The 22,548-nt window shown below is 40.0% G+C and overlaps 1 protein-coding gene across 1 annotated transcript in view; it reads left to right on the top strand.

The window, feature by feature from the left end:
- Positions 1 to 22,548, top strand: part of LOC140551044 (epiplakin-like) — a 202,437-nt gene that overhangs the window by 91,460 nt on the left and 88,429 nt on the right. Inside the window, exon 3 of the mRNA XM_072674413.1 lies at positions 15,633 to 15,694. Coding sequence (XP_072530514.1) covers positions 15,633 to 15,694 — 62 coding nt within the window. The remainder of the gene's footprint in view (positions 1 to 15,632; positions 15,695 to 22,548) is intronic.

The following is a 22,548-nucleotide window of genomic DNA, read 5'->3' as shown; positions in this document are numbered from 1 at the left end:
GAACCTGAAGTGGTTCTTCTTTTATGGCATTTCTCCAGGAATCCTCTATAGGATCTTTCTTTTTAAGAGTGTACTTGATATAAGCAAGCTTACAAGTTTGCTGACCATGCTTTTCTCAGCCGCTGAATGGAAAAAGGTCTTCATGATGGTAGACCTATGTCGAGTAATGCTCGATAGCACTCTCTAGTTACAGTCATTAACAAGCGTAGACCACATTCCAGCAGAAACACAACAGGTTTATTGCTTCATTTGCATTAAGTGCATATCCCATCCCCCAACTGGCACATCTGATGACGCCTCATTTAAGCGGGATTGGCGTGACCCGAGCGTGTCTGTTTGCTCTCCTAACCAAATATTGAATTAAGTGTCTTGCTGTAATTATACGGAGCTGTGAATGAGTACCTCAAACTCTGTGTCTTCTGTTGAATACGTTTTAAGCTGTAATCCAGCTTTAGCTTTAACATGGATTGTAGTTTTCTAGATTTATTCAGGAGTCGATCAGTTGGAATATTTACAGGTATCAAAGGCCTGTCAGACCTCCAAAACTGCTCTCCAGGAGAAAATATAGCTCCACTCTCCCTTCAGACCTGAACAAATCCACAGGTGTGTCTGTTCCACCCTCCCTGGGGAACAACACTGGGTTTGGGAGGATGTGGAGCTGCTCTACAATGTAGAGCTAATATTAAGAGAAGAAAACAAACAAACAAAAAAGAGATGGGATTACCACCAGAGAGTCCAGACCTCAATATCATGTTTCAATTTCGTGAAAGCAACACAAAGCGACCCAGTCGTGAGGATGAGTGGCATTCAACAGTGTACCAAGGGGCTGTTCCCCTTAAAGAGAAAACTATTCCACAGAAAGCTGCTTATTTAATAAAACGTTGGCAGATTCTGAGAAAAGTATGATCCATGATTTTTCAAATTATATCTAAAATGTTTTGGTGAACATTCAGTGAATAAATAAAGCCTACATGGGCTGTTTATACTGGTTGCTGTTTCTTCACAAAATGTGGTTTGCTTGAAGATGCATTTCGGTCCGACATGCTGCCTGACTTCATGCTGGTGGACACACCCGCCAGCAACTCATTGTCTGCTGCATGGACAACACTGAGCGATTTTGTACTCAGTGCTTTTGTTTAGATTTTTTTGACATCAAAACAACAACTTTTAATTGTTTTTTATTTTTTTTTTTATTTTGTGTACTTAAAAATATTTGTAATTGATGTTTTATACTGTTACAAGCAAAATAAATAAATAAATTTATATATATGCTTAAAAATGTACTTTTTACTTTTTAAACTTAAAAAAATACTTGAACTTTAAAAAAAATACTTTTTACATTTTTTTTTAGATGTTTTATATTATTTTAATATTTTTGACTGAACTTTGGAGGCCTTCTGCAGATTTCTGTGGAAACACTGTGTGTGAATGTCCTGAAGAGAATGAAAATGAAGCTGTAATAAAAATAAGGTGTTGCTTTTTTGATGCTACATAATTGCTAAGTTTTACTTTGTTTTGACTAATGGAATTAATTAACGTAAATAAGTTATAATTATATAATAAAGGCTTGGCCTTTTTTTTACGTAGATAGACATGTTATTTAGTAAGAATGGTGTTAGGAGGTGTTAGGGCTGTAGAGGAGTGCAGTGGTGATAGGCGATGCTAAATGGCTTCAGTGTGCTTCTGTGGTCACGTGTAGTCCAGGTTTATTAGAAACCCATCATCGTGTGGAGAACGTGAGTGAGGCGTTTCTCAGCCGGGCGTTTCTCAGTCGTTTCTGCCTCGGGGCTGTTCAGAGGTAAAGAGGCTCCGCCGCTGGGGAAAGGGGGGAAGCCTGTTCTCTCTGGGATGGCCTTGGGAGTCACATTTCAGCCGGAGCTGAGTTTGTCCCTCAGCCTGAGTGAAAAGTGCGGCTCCACCAAACAGCTCGCGATGGGCTGGGCTTACTGAGAGAGGAGCTCCAGTGCGGTCGCGCGCGCTGCCTGTTTGAGCCTGAGGACTGAGGCGGGAGTGAGCGAGACTGAGACCGAGCGCCGCTTTGTTGTGTGTGTGTGAGTGTGTGTGTGTGAGTGTGTGTGAAAGAACATGGCGAGCGGCACGGAGGAGGTCAGCAGAGTGTCTGCGCAGTGTCTGACCGCCTTTAGCCTGGACGTGATCTACGGACGCGCGAGCTACATCCACGAGCTGAGCTGCGGCCAAGTAGGAGCGCATCTGTACAGCCGCATGTGCTGCGCGGGTAAGCTCGACCAAACCGCGTCTGCTTTACGTTAGCGCCGCCGGGAGGAGGAGCTGAGGCGGAGTGGGGGGGCAGGGAGGGGGCGGCGGGGGGCGCAGTTAAAGTGGAAAAGTTGGAGATGGGAGGGGGTAGACCGGAGTTAACCCGCTGAGCGCCAAAACAGCACGGACTGTCCGGAGTGTGGAGAGAGGCGCAGTGTCTGTAATGCAGCAATGAGGGATAGAGGGTCCAAGCACTGTTACTTCTGTTAGCAGTTTTCCTATTATTATTATTATTATTATTATTATTATTATTATTATTGTTATTATTATTATTATTATTATTATTATTATTAATCATATAATCGTTATTATTATTATTATTATTATTATTATTATTAATCATATAATCGTTATTATTATTATTATTATTATTGTTATTATTATTATTGTTATTATTATTATTATTGTTATCATTATTATTCATATAATCGTTATTATTATTATTATTATTATTATTATTATTATTATTATTATTCATATCATCGTTATTATTATTATTACTACTACTACTACTATTCCTATCATTATTATTATTATTATTATTATTGTTATTATTATTATTACTACTATTATTACATATCATTAAATAATTTGAAATATGTAATTGTTTTTATTGTAGTTGTTAATGATTGGTATTAGTTAAACATTGTTAATATAAAAAATATTAGTGATAATAATTATTAAATGATTAGTGTTATTAATGGTTGATATGTTTGAATAAATTGTTAATAAACACAATAACAACATGCTATTTTATTACGGTTATGACTATTAAGAATACATTATTAACAAAAACACAATACTACTTTTACTATTATTATTATATATATTTTTTGTTAAATATTTATGAATGTATTTTAATTTAATGTATTATCGATATCATTTTATTGTTGTTATTATTACGTAAGCACAATATATTAACAGGGACAATATTATACGAATGATTGTAATTATCATTGTTTAAATAATACTAATAATAGTAATAATAACAATAATGATAATTAATTATTTATTTTTTCATTATTAAATTATGTTGTATGTGCGCGTAAAAGTAAGAGTGAGGGGTTCCATGGGAAGTGGAATAGCGGCTCCTCCTCTCGTAGGAAAGTCTCTGCATCTTTTCTGGAAGCTTCTGTACCCAAACCGCAGTGTTTAAAAATACGGACGGCTCCTCTGCCCTCAGCTTCTGTGTGTTTGGGCTGTTGCCTTGGTGATATCGCTCACATCCCATTTTCCATCGTCCCAGCATGGCCGTTAACCGGCCTGATGGAGTGCAGCTGCTGCTGTATTTGGTTTTGGCAGCAGTTAATTAACTGGAACAGAAAAAAAAGAACTTTTTAGATGTTCATCAAGTTCAGATTCATGAGGACTGAGGGAACAGCTTCTGTAGGATGTGTATGTTCATGATGTTTACCTCCAATGGTGAACACAAGAGGGAGACATCTTATTATATTAGCCAGCAGTAGTGCCAGCTACAGCAATACGGCTTGAATTAAAATCTTCTGTCCTAGAAATGAAATGAAAAACAGTCTTAAGGCCAATCCAGGTCATTCTGAAGCTTGATTGTTGATCAAATGTCAAACATAATTTCGACGTTTGGAACTAGCATTGAATGAATCACTGTGCAGCGAAGACAACCACCGTCATTCAGACTCCATTTCTCCATTTTCTGTGTTTCGGGAATGGTGCTTCTGCTTTTCAGGTCTGCCGTTGGGAGAAGGGGAAGTGGGATGCCAAGTGTTTTGCACTGCAGAATCCTCTGAGTAATTTTGGCTTAAAGGCTTTGCTCAGTGAAGGTGCTTAGAGTGAGGGTAGGGCCTTCACCCAAATCCCGTAGGATTCCATTGTAAGGTTTCGTTAGGACTAGTGACCAGGTCGGGTCAAACCCATGGCCCTCTGGTTTGGTTGCTTTTCTCAGACCAATGAATTGCTTCCCATTTGTTGAATCTAAAACTGAGGACTACATACTACATTCATTCGTGGTAGTGCACAGGGGAGAGTGGGGTGCAACTTTTTGAGTACTAAACTTAGAACCTACAACCCTATGAATCCACAATGCCTCAGGCTGAACATAGGTATACAACAAGGTGACCCGTTTCAGTGTGCTCCATTGGCTTTGGAAAGCTTCCCAGCACTCAAACCATCTTACTGATAAGAGAGGTGACCCGGAAGGTTACTGGTTCTAATCCCAGAGTGTTCAGAAACTGCTCTTTATGCTTTAGGCCTGTACTATTCTTAAGACCCTTTAGGTGGGCAAAAGACAACGACAATCGCATTCACTGTTTGTGTTGGACGTAGATGGAATTTGGCCTTTGACCCATTTGTGAAGACTCACACAGTGATTAAGTGAGCACATGCACCTGGAGTGGTGGGCAGGCATCCTGCAGGCCCTGGGGAGCAGAGAGGGTTTGAGGCCCTTGCTCAAGGTACCAATGGTGTCAGCTTTTTGAACCAGGGTGTCGAACCCACAGCCCTGTCATCAATTGTGGTGCTCTAACAGCTGAACAACCACTTCCCAAAAAGTGACCAGTTTCAATAATAAGTAATAATAATAATAAATATAATGTGTTATCTATTCCCTGCTCATGTGCCGTACTTGGTTCAACCAATACTTGGTTCAAATCCAACGACTGATTCAGATACTCCTGATACTCCTGGTTGTGTTGTTGGGCAAGGCACTCACCCCCCACACACACACACACACTCCATAATGCCCCATGTTGGACCTAGGTAGGCAACAAAGTGATCCCAATGACTTGGGAAGCTTCCCAACACATGAGAGATCAGCCTGTTGGTTGTTGGTTCAAATCCCAGTACTGTTTGGATACTCCTGGTTGTGCACTTATCAGCTCCCTCACAATAATTCTCCAGAACGGACATGGTAAGGCCACAAAATGACCAATTTCAATAAAGTATCCTTCACAGTACGCTATCTGTTCCCTGCTTATGTTCCCCTGTGGCTTTGGAGCGCTTCCCAACATTCATATCATTCCTACCTCGTAAATCTGGATATTTTTTTTTATGAGTGTGTCTGTGGATGAAAGGAGGGTGGTGGATGTGCTACGTTATCTCCTGTTCTGCTCACATTCCAGACTTCCTTCTGAGATTGCTGGCACAAGCACTCACATGTAGCTTGGGCTAGGCGGTGGAGGAGTGGGCGTCGGTGCTTGTTTGCTGTGAGGACAGATCTGTTTTACTTGGGCATTTATCATAGTGATGTAGCTATTGATGGCCTGACTGATTCATATTTGTTTTGACTGATCGTGATGATATAATAATATTAGATGATCTCATTTTAGATGGCAACTTTTCCCTGCTCCTATACCCCAGTGGTTTTGGGGAGCTTCCCAGCATTCATACCACAAATAAATAATTAGATGGTTTAATAGGGTTTTAAACATTGATTTAATGACAATATGCACTCCGCCACATGCTAGCCCACATGCTAGGGCTCCTCCCACACAATACCACCAGTACTGGTTGGGTAAAAGCTAGCTCATGCTTTCTTTGAGATATATGAATACAACTTAGGACATTTCCAGAATGTCACTACAATATCATTCAGACGAGTCTGGAAGACAGCTGGCATCACGCTAAGCGATGGGGGGAGAGGAAGGGTCAGCCAAAGACACTCATGCTTTCTTGAATTTTCTGTCTTAGATTGCTGTGGGATCACTGGAATTCAATCTCGCAATCTCCCGGTGATAAGACAGACACTTCCACAAGCTTGGCCACTCCCAGCATTCCTAAATTTTTGGTGCCTGTTAATTCGCTTACGATATTCTCATTGTATTATAGAGCCACCACTTTTACAGACCTAAATGTGAACTGATAAACACCCTCTGTGTGTCCTACACCATGACTCCAGCTCAAGTTTTCCACTGGAACGCCACTGAAGGGCTAGATTTTGAGGTTGGCTAGCTCTGTGTCTGTTTTTGAATTCGCCCCAATAGCTTGTTCTAGTCAGCTAGCTCAGACACAGCTGAACAATAACAGTAAGCCAATCGTACTACAGGGCATTGTAGCATCGTAGTACCTCTGTAGTCCCTCTTTCAGCTTCATCACTGAGTGCTATAACATTCTGAATTGGGATTCAAAGTCATATGTCAGCTTTCAAATGTGAATTGATTCCAGTGGAAATACAAAAACGAACTATGTGGGTAATTGTTGGGCCTTTTTTCAGACGTACAAATTAGCACTTCAGACCAGCTTGTCCGAGCCGCATATGCACCCAGCACACCCGGCTATAACGCACTGCAGGTAACTACAGAGGTGCTATGTTTTGAATACCTTCTTTGGTATGTGTGTGTAGAGGATTAGGCGTATTATCTTAAACACCTGTGCACATCTTGGGTCCGTGCATCTGAAAAGTGTTGGCATGCTTGTGTCAGACATCAGGGAGCCTTCTGAACATGTTTTCTTGCATACCCCACACCTGTGTGTACATGTCTATTACCATGTACCAAACTTAGCCTGTGTTTGTGTATCTTACATGCAAACATGCATATTTCAGATATTCTACTCAGCTAAGGTAAATACCACAATCTAGGCATGTCCCACCCCCCCCCAGTCATCAAATCTGAGTCTTTAAACAATGCTGACTATCAGCCGACACCAGTCAAATCTGATCTGTGTGTTTGTATAAATAAAACAGCCGCACAGTTTAGATAAGATGAGCTGCTGATTGATACATTCAGTAAAATCACTGTATTTTTAGTATCAGTTTCTATAATGAGACATCCTGGACTGATTCATTTAGTTCAGTAGAGATTTTTCTTAAAATGACTGTTTTATAATGTGTTCAGTATCTTATAATCCAGTCTGACTCGCCTCCCTGACCAATCAACACTGCAGTCTAATCACTTCCTGTGTGTGTTTGTGTGTATCTGTACACTGACTGATATCCGTTGTTGTTTGTCGACTACTGATGCGAGATAACTCTTGTATAGTGGGTGAAGCGGGGCTGCCCAAACCTTTTCATGCCACTATATTAGTGTTGGACTAAGGACTATTGAAGAAGTAGTAACACTGGCATACTTTAGGTTCTTCTAGATTCTGCTTAGAGCTGCACCATGTTTTTTTTTTACAATGGTCTGCACCAAGCCAGAGAACATCACATCAATCTTTCTAAACATTTCTAGACATTTCTAGACGTTTCTAGCATTCTTGATGCACAAGCCGCTGCTCATGATGGACGATGAGCTTTTGCATATTAGCCTTGTTTCAATGACGATCAGCCATTAGACTTGTAGTGCTGGTCGTTTGGCTCATACATACACACCCTTATGCCTCTTTTCTTGCTTCAGTCAGAAGTCCTCCAGTGGAGACATCAGTCAGAGAAGGCCTTGTTTCTTTCGGCTCAAGCCCAAACAGGCTGTGGGCCTGAGCTGAAATGCAAAGAATCCTCTTCTTCTATCTCAAACGTTCTCAAACAGGGATGACAGATTGTTGTGAGAGTCAAAGGGTGAAAATATCTCTGCATCCAGTTACGTCTGTACACAGCTATTGCCCCAAGGTGTGTCTCCAAAGTGTGCACTTTGCTTCAGTAGATGTAATTATAACCCAACTCTTGCTTGCCATTTCGTCTGCTTGAACATCTCACACTTGCTGGACCCTTTGCATTAGAATCAACTATCTACACAGCTTTAGTAGCTCTACACTCTCAAAGAAAAAAAGGTTCCCAAGTGGTTCTTGGATTGAACCTTGAATTCAATTCATTGACCACCTTCCATTGAAAGGTTCTTGATGGAACTGAAAGCTCCATGGGTTTTTGTTCTGTGGAATTGCTCCAAATAAGCCCTTCAGCTACAAGTCACTTCTCTTTCCTATGGAATGAAAGGGTTGCTCCATTGGGTGGAACCCCCCTACAGTGTCCTCTGGTGGCCTTTTGCCTCCAGACATGCCTCCTTTAAATGTTCTCAAACGTTTACATCCTTCCTAGCCCAGTAGATAAGCAGAAGACTTATTTCCACTGCTTTTAGCTTCTCTCAACGCCAGATAATTCAGCCCTTTAGATCTGTCAATGGGTCGTAGTCACCAAAGTCACATGCAGACAAGCTGGACAAGTTGCAGATTGTGGCTTCCCTGACCACGTTGCACATTGATGTAGATACATTCAGATAGCCTTCACCAGTGGCCTAATCTTTCCTGTCACGGGTTGAGGGATGAGAAAAGCTTAATCACTTGTTATTCCTTTCGGCTGCTTCCTTGGTTTTGCAAGCTGTAGACGGTGCAGCTGTGCCCATACTTTCTATGGCACAGTTCCTCAAATCTAGTTCTGGACAGCCACAACACTACATGGTTTAGTGTTCTCTTTATTCAACAGTTTCAGCTGTAATCAGGGGTGGGGAAAATAAGTATTAGTTTGGAAGAGAGAGACTGAATACTGAAGCCTATACTCAATTAGAAAAAAAAACTTTTTATGAATGTAGCTTTATGTAAGGACAAGTATTACGCTAGTTGCCCCTGCACAAACACCAGCACATCTCATCCACCCGAAAGAGGAACATGTTTTATTTAATTTAATGTGTTTAAACATACGTTTTTTTGATTCTATACTCAACCAATAATTAGGATTGCAACTAATACGTAGCTAGTCTTTGCAGAAAATGGTTGATTCTGCAAAAAAATCAGATCACAAGAAAACAACATTGTTTTATAGAGATATACACAACATATAAAACATTGTTTTCTTAAGACAAAAACAGTTTTCTTAAAATATAAACTTTTTCTTTAAGATAACAAACATTGTTTTCTTAAGATAAAAACACTGTTTTCTTAAAAGCATTTTCTTAAGATAAAAACAGTTGTTTTAATAAAAACATTGTTTTCTTAAAATTAAAAGTTTTCTTAAGATTTTTTGTGATTACAACTGCTTTTCTTTAATATAAACAAATTTCTTGTTATGTTCTCGGAAGTGATTTGTTATCTTGACAAATCTTAAGATCAAATGAAAAAATAAATAATCATGAGATGAAGGTACAAAAAATATAATCTAACATAAGTATAATTAAATCATGGTCTTTCTGGACTTCTGTAGTTCCTCAATCATTAAGAAGAACCATTTAACTACGACACAAACAAAGAACCTTTGTTTGAAGTCTCATTCTAATATAGAACCGTGACTTCTACTAAGAAACCTTTGAAGAATCCCTTTGTTGAATGATGTAGAGGCTCCACTCCTCATAACTAGCTACTAGGTGTAAATTGTTAAAGTGAATTGTTTTGTAGACCAGGGGAAACACTAATCTAACCTAAAAACTGGATTGGCAGTGATTGAGCAGTGGATTGTAGTGGTACCCCCGTCCTGCATATTCCCCTGCTCTTACACACCCAGACTTTTTCATTAGCTGATCAGTTTGATAAGATGTGTTTAAGCAGAGAAAACAGAAGACGTAGGCTTGGAGTGTTATATGGCCAGGTCTACGAACCACTAGTTTCGGAGATCAAGCTACCGAATGCCATGTTGTGTTTTCTTGTGCTTTTGAGTTGTTCAAGTATAGAAAATTAGGTAAAAATGACACACAAAGAATTTTTGTCTGTGCCCTACTTCACCAAACAGCATGATCTCAAATCAATCAATATCAGTCAATATGAAGACCGCTTCCTACTCCTGCTCCTTCACTTTCGATTTTACTGCCTCTCTTCATGTGGGCATTTTGCAGCCCCCATTTCTTTTCCCCACTCCCTCGGTCCCATCCTCCCCCTGCTCGCCTGGAGAGAGGGAAGGAGAGAGAGAGAGAGAGAGAGAGAGAGAGAAGGAGGGACGAGAGAGGTCTACTTCCCCCCCAAAGAGCAGTGAATGACGGCCTCAGACATTATAGCCTGGAGGGTGAGAATTTTTACTGCATGGGGGAAAAAAGAGAGGGGGAGCTGACTGAGCGGGGGAAGGAAAAGTGAGCAAGGGAGGGAAAGAGAGAGGTTGAGCCAGAGCAGAAGTTGCTGACTTGGGGCACACCCACTTCTGTCCACTGCGCGAGGTTTCTCCTCATGCTTGGAAGACGCGCTTCGGCTGAAACGTTAGAGACAGGCGGTTAGAAAAGTGCAGTTAATGTAAGAGTGCAGCGGACCGGCGGACCAGTGCAGAAATGTCTCTACAGCAGTGCTTTAGGACGTACTCGACTGACAGCGTGGGTAGTGATGGGGTCTTCACGGAGGACAGCTTCTACCAGGGGATGCTCAAATCCATGGATGGAAGGAAAGGTAGCAACATCTCTAACTTAATATGCGTTTTTAAGCTTAATGAGGTTAATTCATTTCATGGGTGTCTTCTTTGGTGGGACATCTGGTATTTGTTCAGAAGATGCATTTCCAGACAGGAAGCCATGATTGATCTTATCCATTGGTGAGGTTGTGTCATTGTATGTTCTTTGATCTTAGTGTTTGTTGGTAATTTGTTATCAGGGTAGGAACATGCTGTCCTTATCTTCTTCTCTAAGAATGATAAACAGGGACAGTGAGCTGGAATTGAATGAGCAAGTGTTAAATCATGTGTCTGCATGCACAAGTAGTAGAGCATGCTTTAAAGATCAGCTTGGTCTCCAGGCCAGACCATGAACATCTTTAAGTCTGTAAGTCATAGACGACATACTAGCTTCTTAACATGCTGTACCACTCTCTTTGTTCTACCAAGATACCACCCATTCCTTTACACCAAGCCTCAAATCACAAGATCTACCATACTCCTAAAAACATTCCTGTCTTTCCTTTGAAATTCCAGCACACGCTTGTGATTGTGAAAGTTTAACCGCATGTAGTTGAAGCTTCTCAGAGCATTAAGTCAAAGCATTTTCAGCAAACCCTGGATCTGTTTTGGTAATCACTGGCCTTAACATCTCATTATATGGATTTTGTGGTCTATTCACACCTGGAATTTTAAGTGTCTGCGCAAATTTGACCTCTAACCTCTTTGTATTCTTTAGCTAGTTAAGTGAGCTGGAGCTTTGGGTGTTAAAAAAAACCCAGGTCAGAGTCCCACCAAACTAACGGTATGGCTGGAACACAGGAGAAAAGTAACCTGCTTTCAGATTAGTGACTATTGTGTAGTTAAAGTGTCATTTTGACTATTATTTTGGTTTGTCTTTGACCACATTCTCTTGCAGAAACTCTAGAAACTAGGGATGTCCTGATCAATTGACCCTAATGCTGACTGTCGTCCACTACTGATCTAATCAAATCTTTGAGTTTATACGGTCCATTAATAAACACCAGTAAACACCAGTAAAATTGTATTAAACCATTTCCTTTAGATTATTATATTTTTTTAAATGACGGTTTTAAACTTTATAGAGTGTTTAATGTCCTAAAATCCAGCCTGACTGACATACCTGACCTACCACTGCAGTCAAATCACTTTGCATGTGTGTGAGTGAATTATTTAACTAGGGTGGTTCAGCAGTCTAATGCACTGCCCCTATGACCCAGGGGTCGCGAGTTCAAATTCCGAGCCGTATCACTTTGTCATCAGCAGCCAGAGTCTGATGGAGCACAATTGGCAGTGCTCTCTCTCCAGGTGGGTAGATGGCGCTCTCTCCTCTCATCAGTCTCAAGCGATGTTGGCCGGCACAGGCATTTGCCTGTTAGATGGCGCAGAGGAGCTGATGACCCGGACCTTTCCTTTGAGCATATAGGCTGGCCGCAATGCTGTATTGGTGGCAGTTGGAAAAGAGGTGACGGCGGCTTTACATGTATCTCCTAGTGTCGGGAGCATTGCTAGTGTGTGTAAACAGCAAAAACAACAAAAATAGACAAACTTTTACCAAAGACTACATCCTTTTCTGACATATTACCCTAACAAATGCGCCTAACTGCTGTTCTGTGTGCTAAGCTTCTATTTCGCCGTTCCACCTTAAATAATGCAGCAGTTATTGTGTACATTTCAACAGCACAAGGGAACGGCTGCATCATTTAAGGTGGAATGAAAAGTTTGAGTAAGAGCCTTGTTTTGGCTGCTAACTGGTAACTTCACTACATTTACCAGTTCAATTAAAGCTCTGTTATGTTAAGTTCACTGTAATAAGGTCATAAACGACTATTTACAGCGTTTTTTTGAGTTCCTCGTTGTGGCAGCAATAATCTTGTCTGTTAATGGCGCCGAGACGATGCCAGAGGAGCACTCTGCTACAACAAAACCAAGGATCAGAAGTGGATCAGGCTTTAAAAGCCGATACCTGACCCACTACTAGTTTGTCACTGGTTCTGTGAAGCATCCATTTGTTGCTATTTAGTAATGTATTTAATGAGCACAAGGCTTTGTCAGTACTTCCAGCTTATTGAACCACTGCATACATTTAGTTTTTTAATGTCCCTTATTAATTTTGCAGCCACTTTATGGGTAATGAACAGAATTCCACCTAGAAAGAGGAAGACCTCCTCCCGTGGTTCCTTTCATGGTCGCAATATGAAACTACACCAAGAATAGGTTGCTGTGGCTTGCGTGTCTGGCACGCTAAAGAAACAGTGTACAAGAGGAAGAAAATTAAGAGAACCTAAATCTACACCGTGCCACATCCTCTCTCTGGTGTCATGAATGCGGCTTCAGAAATGACAGTTGCTTTAGCACGTGTCCCAGAGCCAGCCAAAAATACAAGTTATAGATAATCATAGATTTCCTTAAATGCACTGGACCCAGTTTCCCTATAACATCTTAGTCTTAAGATCACCTTAAGATCAATAGCCTGAGCAGCAATCTTGCACTTATTAAAGGCCTCTGATTTCTGAATCATGTGTCTAGTCATCAGGCAAAGTGTGTTGTTTGTGTCTAGGTATCAGCACTGATTCTCGTGTCTAGCAGCATGGTAGCTTAAGGAAGTCTTGTTTGGACTGCAGCCTGTGCACACTAGCAGGGATATTTACTAAGTGAATGACTAGGCACTTTTTGTACTGTGCTCTGGGCGTCTGCTAAACGTTGTAAATGCAAATGTACATTTTATTAAAGAGAGTGTTTGGTGGGATGTCTGCTTTACCATTTAAGAGTCACTGTGCAAAGAGTATTTTGGCCAGATTCAGGACTGTTGGCTAGAAATTGAGTCTAGCCTTGCGTCCTCAATGAAAGGCCTCTTTAAATTAAAATGTACCTTTTCTTTTAAACAAAGTGATTTAGTTCATGCTTTTATGTAAGCAAAAAGGTAATGACTTTTGTCCTTTTCTAAAAACCTCTCCTGATTTTTTTATTGGATCGCCGTGTACTAGAGGCGACTAAAGGGAATAGCATGGCAGCTACAGATGTGATAAATAAACAACCATAGCCACGGAATCAGAGTCTTTGCCCACCTGATGATAACATGTCTAAAGAAAAAATCTCCCCAATTTAGATGGCCAATTACCCAGCACATATATATTCTCTTCCTGTCGCATGCAATGCTCCACTAGTGAGGATGAAGACCAACACACACCCCCTCCAACACGTGTACAGCCAGCTAGCTTTTCGAATTGCCACCAATGCAACATCACCAGGCAACCAACACGCTTGGAGGGATGTGCCGTATATCCCCGAGCTCCGATGCATCAGCCAGCACCATACTGGAGTGATGTGGGGAAAGAGCTAGGCCAATTGTGCTCTATCGGGGCCGCGGCTGCCGAAAGTTAGCAGCATTATTGTAATTCGAACCTCAGCAATCCTTCGGTTATAGTGACTGCCTTATTTCGCTGGACCATTCGCCCTTACAGTAATCTTTTGACCGTAATTTTGTTTGGCAACCGTTGCCTACTGTGAAAAAAAAATGTATACTGAAATTTATACTGTAACTGTGTTAGTGATGTTACCACAGTCGAGGGATGTTGTTTTAATATGCTTTGTATGAATAGCTCTTTTAATACTATTGTAAATAAGCTTAATCGCAGTATCTGAGAATGGGAAATGAAAGTGGCATTTGTTCTGCGGGATTGAATTCGGCATCTGTGGACCATTCACTTCCATTAGTCATAAGGGGTTACACAAGGACTTTGTGCAATCAGTGGTACTTTACTGGTAGTGATACTTTACTGAGGAATAGATCACTAACTTCACCGTTATCACCATTATCAATATCACTGTGGTTTCCCTCAAGCATTGTGCATGTGCGTACAACAGACACATGCAGTTTAATAACTCAACCAGTTCCTTCAGGCTGATCAGATAATCAGATGCTTCACCCCAGGGTATAGTACACAGCTTCTGCGTGAAGAGGTTTTCTCTCTGATTAGAAACCCCCTTTTTCCCTTTTAATTATGCTGTGGGTTTTAATCAGACATGCAACGGTGCATTGTGACTCAGCCTGCCTGCAAAAGACCGTTACTATATTCATTTAACTGCAGGGTTGGTAGGAATGTAGGTACGTATGAGGTTATAATGCATGTAAACTGGAATACCCGAGCCCCCACCACCCCTCATTTGAACTGCGACCATACGAGCTTAACAGGGCTTGGATGGTAATGTTAGCTGAGTTAGCCTGGCCTTACCATTTGATTGTTTACTACACTTTTTTGTACCAGACATTTAATCAAATTCTTCTCTTTAAAAGTATTAGTAAGTTCCTTTACTTGGGAATGATGCTCTATAACAATTATATAAATGCAGTGGCCCTTTGGTCAATACAATGTCATTTAACTCATAAAACAAGGTATCTTGCTATTGTTGCTTGAGAATTGTTATTTAGTGCTAATGCCTTTGTTATGGAGTCCCTATGTAGGTACCATTTAAATGAAGGAAATTGTATAAGGATACTTATATATATAACCATAACCTTACATCATTAGTGGGGTACAAGCAATCATTTACCATGTCTTTGCTTGACCTGTCCGAGGCCAACAGTCAGCCACTGAATCAGTTAAAGACTCCAGTGATCTGCATAGTAGTTGCTTCAGGCGTTTGCCACACTGGTCAATTACCCGAGGCATTTATTTCTAGGGAGTAAATGTTGTTAATTAAAAGAGGGAGTGTTGTGGAAGTATGGACTCTGAAGCCCTTGCCTTAGATTAGTATAATTCTCTGGTTTGATTCCTTGAACTCTAGGCTTTTAGAACCTATTATTGAGTAACTATTCTTAATTAGCTACTATGAAATATTTAGCAACTATTATGGAACAATATGCAACATGTCATTTGAGCTGTTGGGCCTTAGGTCTTAAATGGTTAATTTCACGTGTCATTTAAGTTGTGGTTTAATCCTTTAAACCCAATGTAGAAATCATGTTTGTACTGTTTTTGATGTTTTAAATTCTGTTCTGAATCAAGGCATCAACTATCAAGAGTGCATCCACCAATAAAGGCAGCATTGAAAACTAAGACTCTCGGTGTGTTGCTGGTAGGATGGTAAAATTGAATTACGTTTATCTAATACCTAAACCTGTTTTTCTGTTTTTCTCTCTCTCTCACAGACGAGCGGGACAGAGTCCAGAAAAAGACCTTCACAAAATGGGTGAACAAGCACCTTATCAAGGTATTAAAAAACACCATCGGCCTTCATGCGTATATGCCAGCCATAGATTCAGGGCTTAGGCTTTCCATGCTTTGCAACTGAGCTGTATAAGGCTACAGCTGATTCGTGCCACAGTGCTGAGACAGTGAATATTTACTGCATTTAACAAGAACTGCTCAAGCTTTATGGCTTCTGCCAAGTCTTGGCTTGCAAAGTTTATTGCTAGCATGTCTTTGGCACTTAGCATTGCTGCGTAGACTGTAATTTGTGGTTACTACTATAGTACTATTGAGTGTGCCATTTTTATATGACATATCAAATCATTTGACTAATATAAATTAGTCCAGTGATGCAAGTGAAGTTTTATTAGCATGTAATAATCATCAGATAAGTTGTGTATGCACATATATGGAGAGTTTAAATCCAAAAGCCATTGTCGGCTATTGTTGTTTTGAGCTTTACACATACAAGACATTTCAATGTTGTATGATGATTCATTTATCTCAGTAGATACCCGTTATTTATAATTATTGGAGAACTGAAAATATTTTAATTATGTTAAATGTTTTTTTTTATAACAATTTCTATAAAGTATTATAATGTGTATCATAATGTGTTACTGACATGTAGGTTAGAGGAACACTCTCTAGACCACCAGCAGCTCACCTGATGCAACATATGTAGCATGTTTACATTCAAATAGCAGCTTCAGAATCATTGGGACACTTCACTCCATGTGATAGGGAGCATAGCATCTCTATCATTGCTGCTCCAGGACTCAGCATACAGCCCACTGCAATATTTAGCTTTGGAGAAGTAGGCAGAACAGCGCTTGCAAGAACTGCATACCGCTGCATAAGCCAAGTCATATTCGTTATAATATTCTGTAATATTACTCTACCACGTCAGTCCACATGCTTCTTCCACTTTCAGTGACGGTTCTGTATCTCTCAGCTTGTAAACAAATAGAGTGTGTCCTTTAGGGGTGGCTCAAAGCACAAATTCCATTTCCAGACTGTAGGGGGAGCCCAGGAGCAGAAAACACCAATTTTTACATAATGCTTCTTTAATTAAGGATGGATTATATGAACTAAACACTGGCCTCCTTTAAGGAGAACTTTATTCTTGTCAGTGCTTACTGCTCAAAGAAATAGTTTTACACATTACACCTTTTCGAATGCCTCAAGAAATTGTTCCGGACGTCAGAGAACAAGAGAAGATCTATATATTTTGTGAGCTGGAGTGAAGAACAAAGTTTGGTTGCAGATTTCTCCTGGACTCTCCTAGCCTTTGCATGGGTTTGCAGTGAAAATGGAGTTCCATTACCAACACATCTGATTAAACGTAATGAAGCACTGATTTGCCAAACCAGGTGGGAACTGGATTGATAACTGCATGTAATATTTGGCCATAAGGGAAGCTCATTCATTTGTCATTTGTTATTAGTCCTAACGCAGAACCTATTTTGAAGGAATTTGGTAAACGTTTAGTCCCACAGGGTTCTGTTCTAGGGTCTGTAAAACTGATGGTAAGGTTAAATGAACATATGTGACATGTGTAAAACCATAATTACAATATTAATGCAATAAATAAATATATTTATGTAAAATTAAATACACATATTTCTTCTATTATTAGTGATTTATTGAGAAAAAAAGTGTTTAATACCAAGCATTAGAACTTTACTAAATTAAACGGACTAGATTTTATGTTTTTTTCTATTATTACATTTTTATATTTTATTCATTTATTTTTTTTTTTTTTAGTATTTATTGTTATTTGAAGAGCTCAGAGCTAGTGATGGCAAAACTTTCTCAATTCTGAATAACCCCCCCAAAAAACAGGCTAGAAGCTCAATTAGTAAACCTTTAGGTGCTACCATGGCTGCATGACAGCTATGTTTGGCATCTTTAAATAATGGGAGTGTGTTGACAGCAAGAGCAAATTTTGAACCTTGAAGCAAAGCAAAAGCGCTTCAGGGTTGGTATAGAAGCACAGTCCTGCCAAGTTGTCATGATGTCAGAACTGATGGAAAAACACTTGCTTATGTGCCTTAGGTAACTCTAGAAATTCTTGCTGCTGATTTGGAAATCCCTGATTATGAAATATGCATCACCCTATTCAAACTCAATGCCTAGAGTCACTGAAAGACTTTAGTTATGTGTGTGTGTATGTATGTGTGTGTGTGTGTGTGTGTGTGGGTATGTGCGTACATCCTTTTACAATCGCATGCCAGTGTGTATACGCTTATTAGTGTGCATATGTATAAGAGTGAGTCATCCACATCTGGTCAGCCTGCTTTTCCTGCAGAAGCAGTATGCACTTCTGTTATAACATCTGTCCCACAGGTGCTCCACTGCAGGGGGTCCTAGGCCTTGCACCCCACAGTGTATATTAGAATGGAAATGCTCAAATGCAGTTTTGTTTTTCTCATTATTAGCAGACACGCCTACTGAGCACTTGCAGATCCTTATCCATTTACAAGTGAATATGTTACACAGGATACGCATATTTAACACATTTAGATCATGCAAGTAGAACAAGCTTATGGAAAATCAAAATAACCGACTAGAGACAGACCTATGGCATATTGCATTTTTCTGAAGTGTGCCATAATCTTTGTACATGCCACATATCTTGTAACACATAGTGGCACAGTACTAAACCCATGGTGGCGTTTTACATAACACATGGTGGCGCTTCACATTACTCATTTAGGTGCTTGCTATACATAACACATGGTGGCACCTCACGTAACTCATGGTAGCACCCAACAACGTTGAAGTTTCACGTTGAAGTTTCACTTAAGCAATGATGGCGTTTCATGTAACTGAAGGTGGCACCTCACATAACTCATGTATACACTTGCTTTACACAACACAGTGGTGCTTCCAGTAATATGGTGGCACTTCACATAACTCATGTAGGTGCTTGCTATATATAACTCATGGTGGCGCTTCACTTTAAACATGATAGTGCCTCACGTAAGTAATGGTGGCACTTCATGTAACTCATGGTGGCGCTTCACTTTAAACATGGTACTGCTTCACGTACGTAATGGTGGTGCTTCATGTAACACATGGTGGCGCTTCATGTAACTCATGGTGGCGCTTCATGTAACTCTAGGTGGCGCTTTTTATTTTCTAAAAGGTTTTCATTCATTGTTCAGCCTCTGTGCCTTTAGGGAGTATACTGGTAAGGGTCTATACAATAGGTTAGCAACTCTGAGGCTTTCCTGTAAGAGTATTCGACTGTTGGGAGAGAATCCTTCACATCTGGAAGCTGTAGTGAGATATCTGGATGCAATCTGGTAGCCATTTAGACACATTTGGAATGTAGAATGAGGGTGGCATCTGAGGAAGCCTATTAACTCATTCATGTCCAACAACCAAACTTGTATTGGAAATGCAGCAGAGCTTGGTCTGGTTGGTGATGATATTTTGTGTAGTTTTAAATAAAAGCTCTAAATTTTTTGTCTCACACCACAAAACCTTATCAGACAATTCAGCAGGGTCACCCTTCTTGTTCTGATTCTGAGTATTAATAGACGACCTTGTCTGCAGCTATCTTTTTTAACGATTGATAGCCTTTTCCTATTTTGTGCATGTCTGTAACTTAATCTTTCATTCCTTATAATGCTCTTTGGTCACAGCTTTGCTTCTGATTCCTCCTGACCAGTTAAGCTTAGGGTCAGTGCTTGGTGTAGTGTAGTGGTTAACAAATGTAATGTAGTGGGTACCAAAACTGCCTTCCCCCTGACAGACTAGGGTTCAATTCCCAGGCCAAGTACGTCCACCACACTACACCAATTATAGGCCTTGGGCAAGACTTCTAACGCTACATTTGCCTACCTGTGAAACATGATTCCAATGCAAGCTGTACTGGAGAAGAATGCTAGCCATACGCCATTCAAGTACAGGTCTTTTGTCAGAGGAACAGATGAACCGTGTTAGCGCAAGATCTGTTTGTGTATGTGGAGCTTCCTCAACACTGGGGTTGAATCCTTGAGGGTCAGTCTATTAAAAGAACATTTGACAGCTCATAATATAGAAATCTATTGGAATCTTGTTTAGTGTATTAATAACTATTGGCTGCTGGCCTAAGACCTTTTGAGCAGTACTGTATGTCTGTATGTAGTCCTTCCTCGCTCTCTCTTCCTGTCATACGTCTCATACCAAACTTCCGATCTATAATGCTCATACTCATCTGGGCCTTTGTCTCTTTCCCTTTTGTCTCTGTCTCTCCATCGCCATCTGTCTTGCTCTCTCTCCATCCTTGTCCGTCAGCACTGGAGAGCTGAGGTAGGTGGAGTGTGTGAGCAGATCTTTGCAGAGTGCTGACTGAACCTCTTCCGCATGGATTTCACTTACCTAGGGGAGCCTAAAGCTCACATGTCTCCCCCTTGTGTTCCTCCCTGCTCTTAACCCCAACCCCTTCCCCACCACCACCACCACCTTGCTGTCTGAAACACTGCTTCAGCCTTTTTGCAGCCAGAACAGGCGGTCTGACTCAGATTGATATTGGTATTAAACCCAACCATTAGCCAAAACAGCTCTGACCCTTTGAGGCCTGGACTCCAAAAGACCTCTGAAGGCATCCTGTTGTATCTGGCACCAGGACACGTTAGCAGCAGATCCTGTCCAAGTCCTGTACGTTGTGAAGTCAGGCCTCCATGACCTGCATCTATGATTTTCTGACCCAGTTGTCTAGCCATGACAATTTGACCTTTACCAAAGTGGCTCAAATCCTTATACTTGCCCATTTCTCTGGCTTCCAGCACATCACCTTCAGGAACTGACTGTTCACTGCCTAATAGGTCTATCCCACTACTTGATAGGTGCCAGTGTAATCAGATAATCAACGGTTTTCACTTCAACTCAGGACCAAGTCTGGTCAATTCGTAGCTACATTAGCCTTGGAGCTCCAGTGCAAAACTAAGGAAGCAAGCTTCAAATGGCCAGAAGGTCTTGGCTGTTCTACTACATTTGGGAGACATGCACACTTGGTAAAAGTGCACTGAGTGATGACCAGCCCTTCTGCAGGAGGCATCTAGCAGTCAGCAGAAACAGCCTTTGACATGAAACATCTATCAGTTATTTTCTTATTTCTAGGTTACTGACACCAAAAGGTAAATACAGCTCACATTATTAACAAGAACTTGTCAGAAAACAAAAGCTTTCAATAAATGGAATTCATTTCCATTATCAATCAGCCAAGCAATCAGTGTTCGCTCTTAACACCGAACTTAGTATCAATGCGTGGTGTGTGTTTGATTTGCTGTGCTGTGTTTTGCCTTAACTTCAGTTTGGTAGAAAAAGTTGACAGCTTGTTTTTGTGTGTGTATTAATAGACAATTGAGGTATGAGTAGACCTCCCTTATCTGTACTCATGCATGATCCTGGTTTTTAGAGTTTAAATGTCTGAAGGAATCTTAAAATGTATTTTATGTTAAAATGTCAATTTTAGGGTATTTGTTAGGTTATTTATTAAGCTTTTTAGGTTAAAGTAGCAGAAGAGTGGGTTTAGAAAAAAAAGAGAAAAATTCAAATTAAGAAAAAGATCTTTATGTAGAGGATTGTAAGTAAGTCTGTACACACAAAACCTTATATGTCTACAATGGTGAAAACAGATTTTATTCCAAGTCATCTTGGAACATTTCTATCGGTTTATTCATCATGACATTTTGACACAATGTCAAAAATTGGTGTGCTCAGAGTGATTCAGCAGTCTAATGCGATGCCACTTTGGGCCGGGGGTCACAAGTTTGATTCCCGAGCCATGCCGAGTCCAAGAGAGCACAATTGGCCGTGCTCTCTCTGGGTAGGTTGATGGTGCTTTGTCGGGAGTTCAAAAAGAAGAGGTATTTGACTGTATTTGTTAGGTTATTTATTAAGCTTTTTAGGTTAAAGTTGCAAAAAAATGGGTTTAGGTAACATTTAAATAAAGATTAAAAAAAGAGAAAAAGGTTAAAATAGGTTGATGGTTTTGCGTATATAGGAGGAGACGTGTTAAGTTCTTAGAATCTGGAGCATTGCTAGTGCTAGGGGAAGCTAAAAACAGGGTGGGTTAATTGACTGTATGAAATTGGGAGAAAAAAAGGGAAAACATTTACAAATAAATAAATAAATGCATTTAAAATGTGAGATACAAGGTTTTAATTGCTGATATCAAAACAAAACATCATAGATGTGAAAATAATATTATAGGATAGAGTGAGGCACTTTTTTAAGTATTTGAGCAATATGTCATTTTATTAGATTTAAATACACACTCTTAAATGCCCTTTTAATGGTTCTTTGAGTACCTATAGAAAAATTACTTTAGACTCAATAAAAGAAAAAAAAAATACATATTTCTAATAGAGTATGTATGAATCTAATGAACCTCTTTATAATAAACATGGTTCTTTATGGAAGCAAAAGTCATTTTTCTATGGTGTTACTCAAATAACTATTTCAGGCACTTTTAGTGTTAATACTGTTTATGATCAGAGTGTAAATATTAGAATGTATCTCATAGGTAGGGTTATTTGCTTGGTCAGTGCTATGTTAGAGCCACTAGGGGGGAGATTAAAATAATATAGGCCTGAATTCTAACTTAGAAATACAAATTAACAATCAAAAAAGCATGTTTTATAAAAACAATAATAAAAAATGTCATGGTACAGAAGAGTGTTCATGGCGAGTAGTGTCAGACAGATTACTGGTAACCCCTTAACCCAGCAAAGCTTATTATATGTTATTCTGGTGATTGAAGTTTATAATAACACTTTTGGCCCGTTGGTGGGCCTTAGGCTGTTTAAGGGGTTAGAGATAAGATAAGATAATCCTTTATTAGTCCCACAGTGGGGAAATTCTCAGTGTTAAATTCTCAGG

Source organism: Salminus brasiliensis, chromosome 3 (genome assembly GCF_030463535.1).
Source record: "Salminus brasiliensis chromosome 3, fSalBra1.hap2, whole genome shotgun sequence".
Lineage (NCBI taxonomy): Eukaryota > Metazoa > Chordata > Actinopteri > Characiformes > Bryconidae > Salminus > Salminus brasiliensis.
The sequence above is the reverse complement of the archived record's forward strand: the minus strand, read 5'-3'. Positions and strand labels throughout refer to the sequence as shown.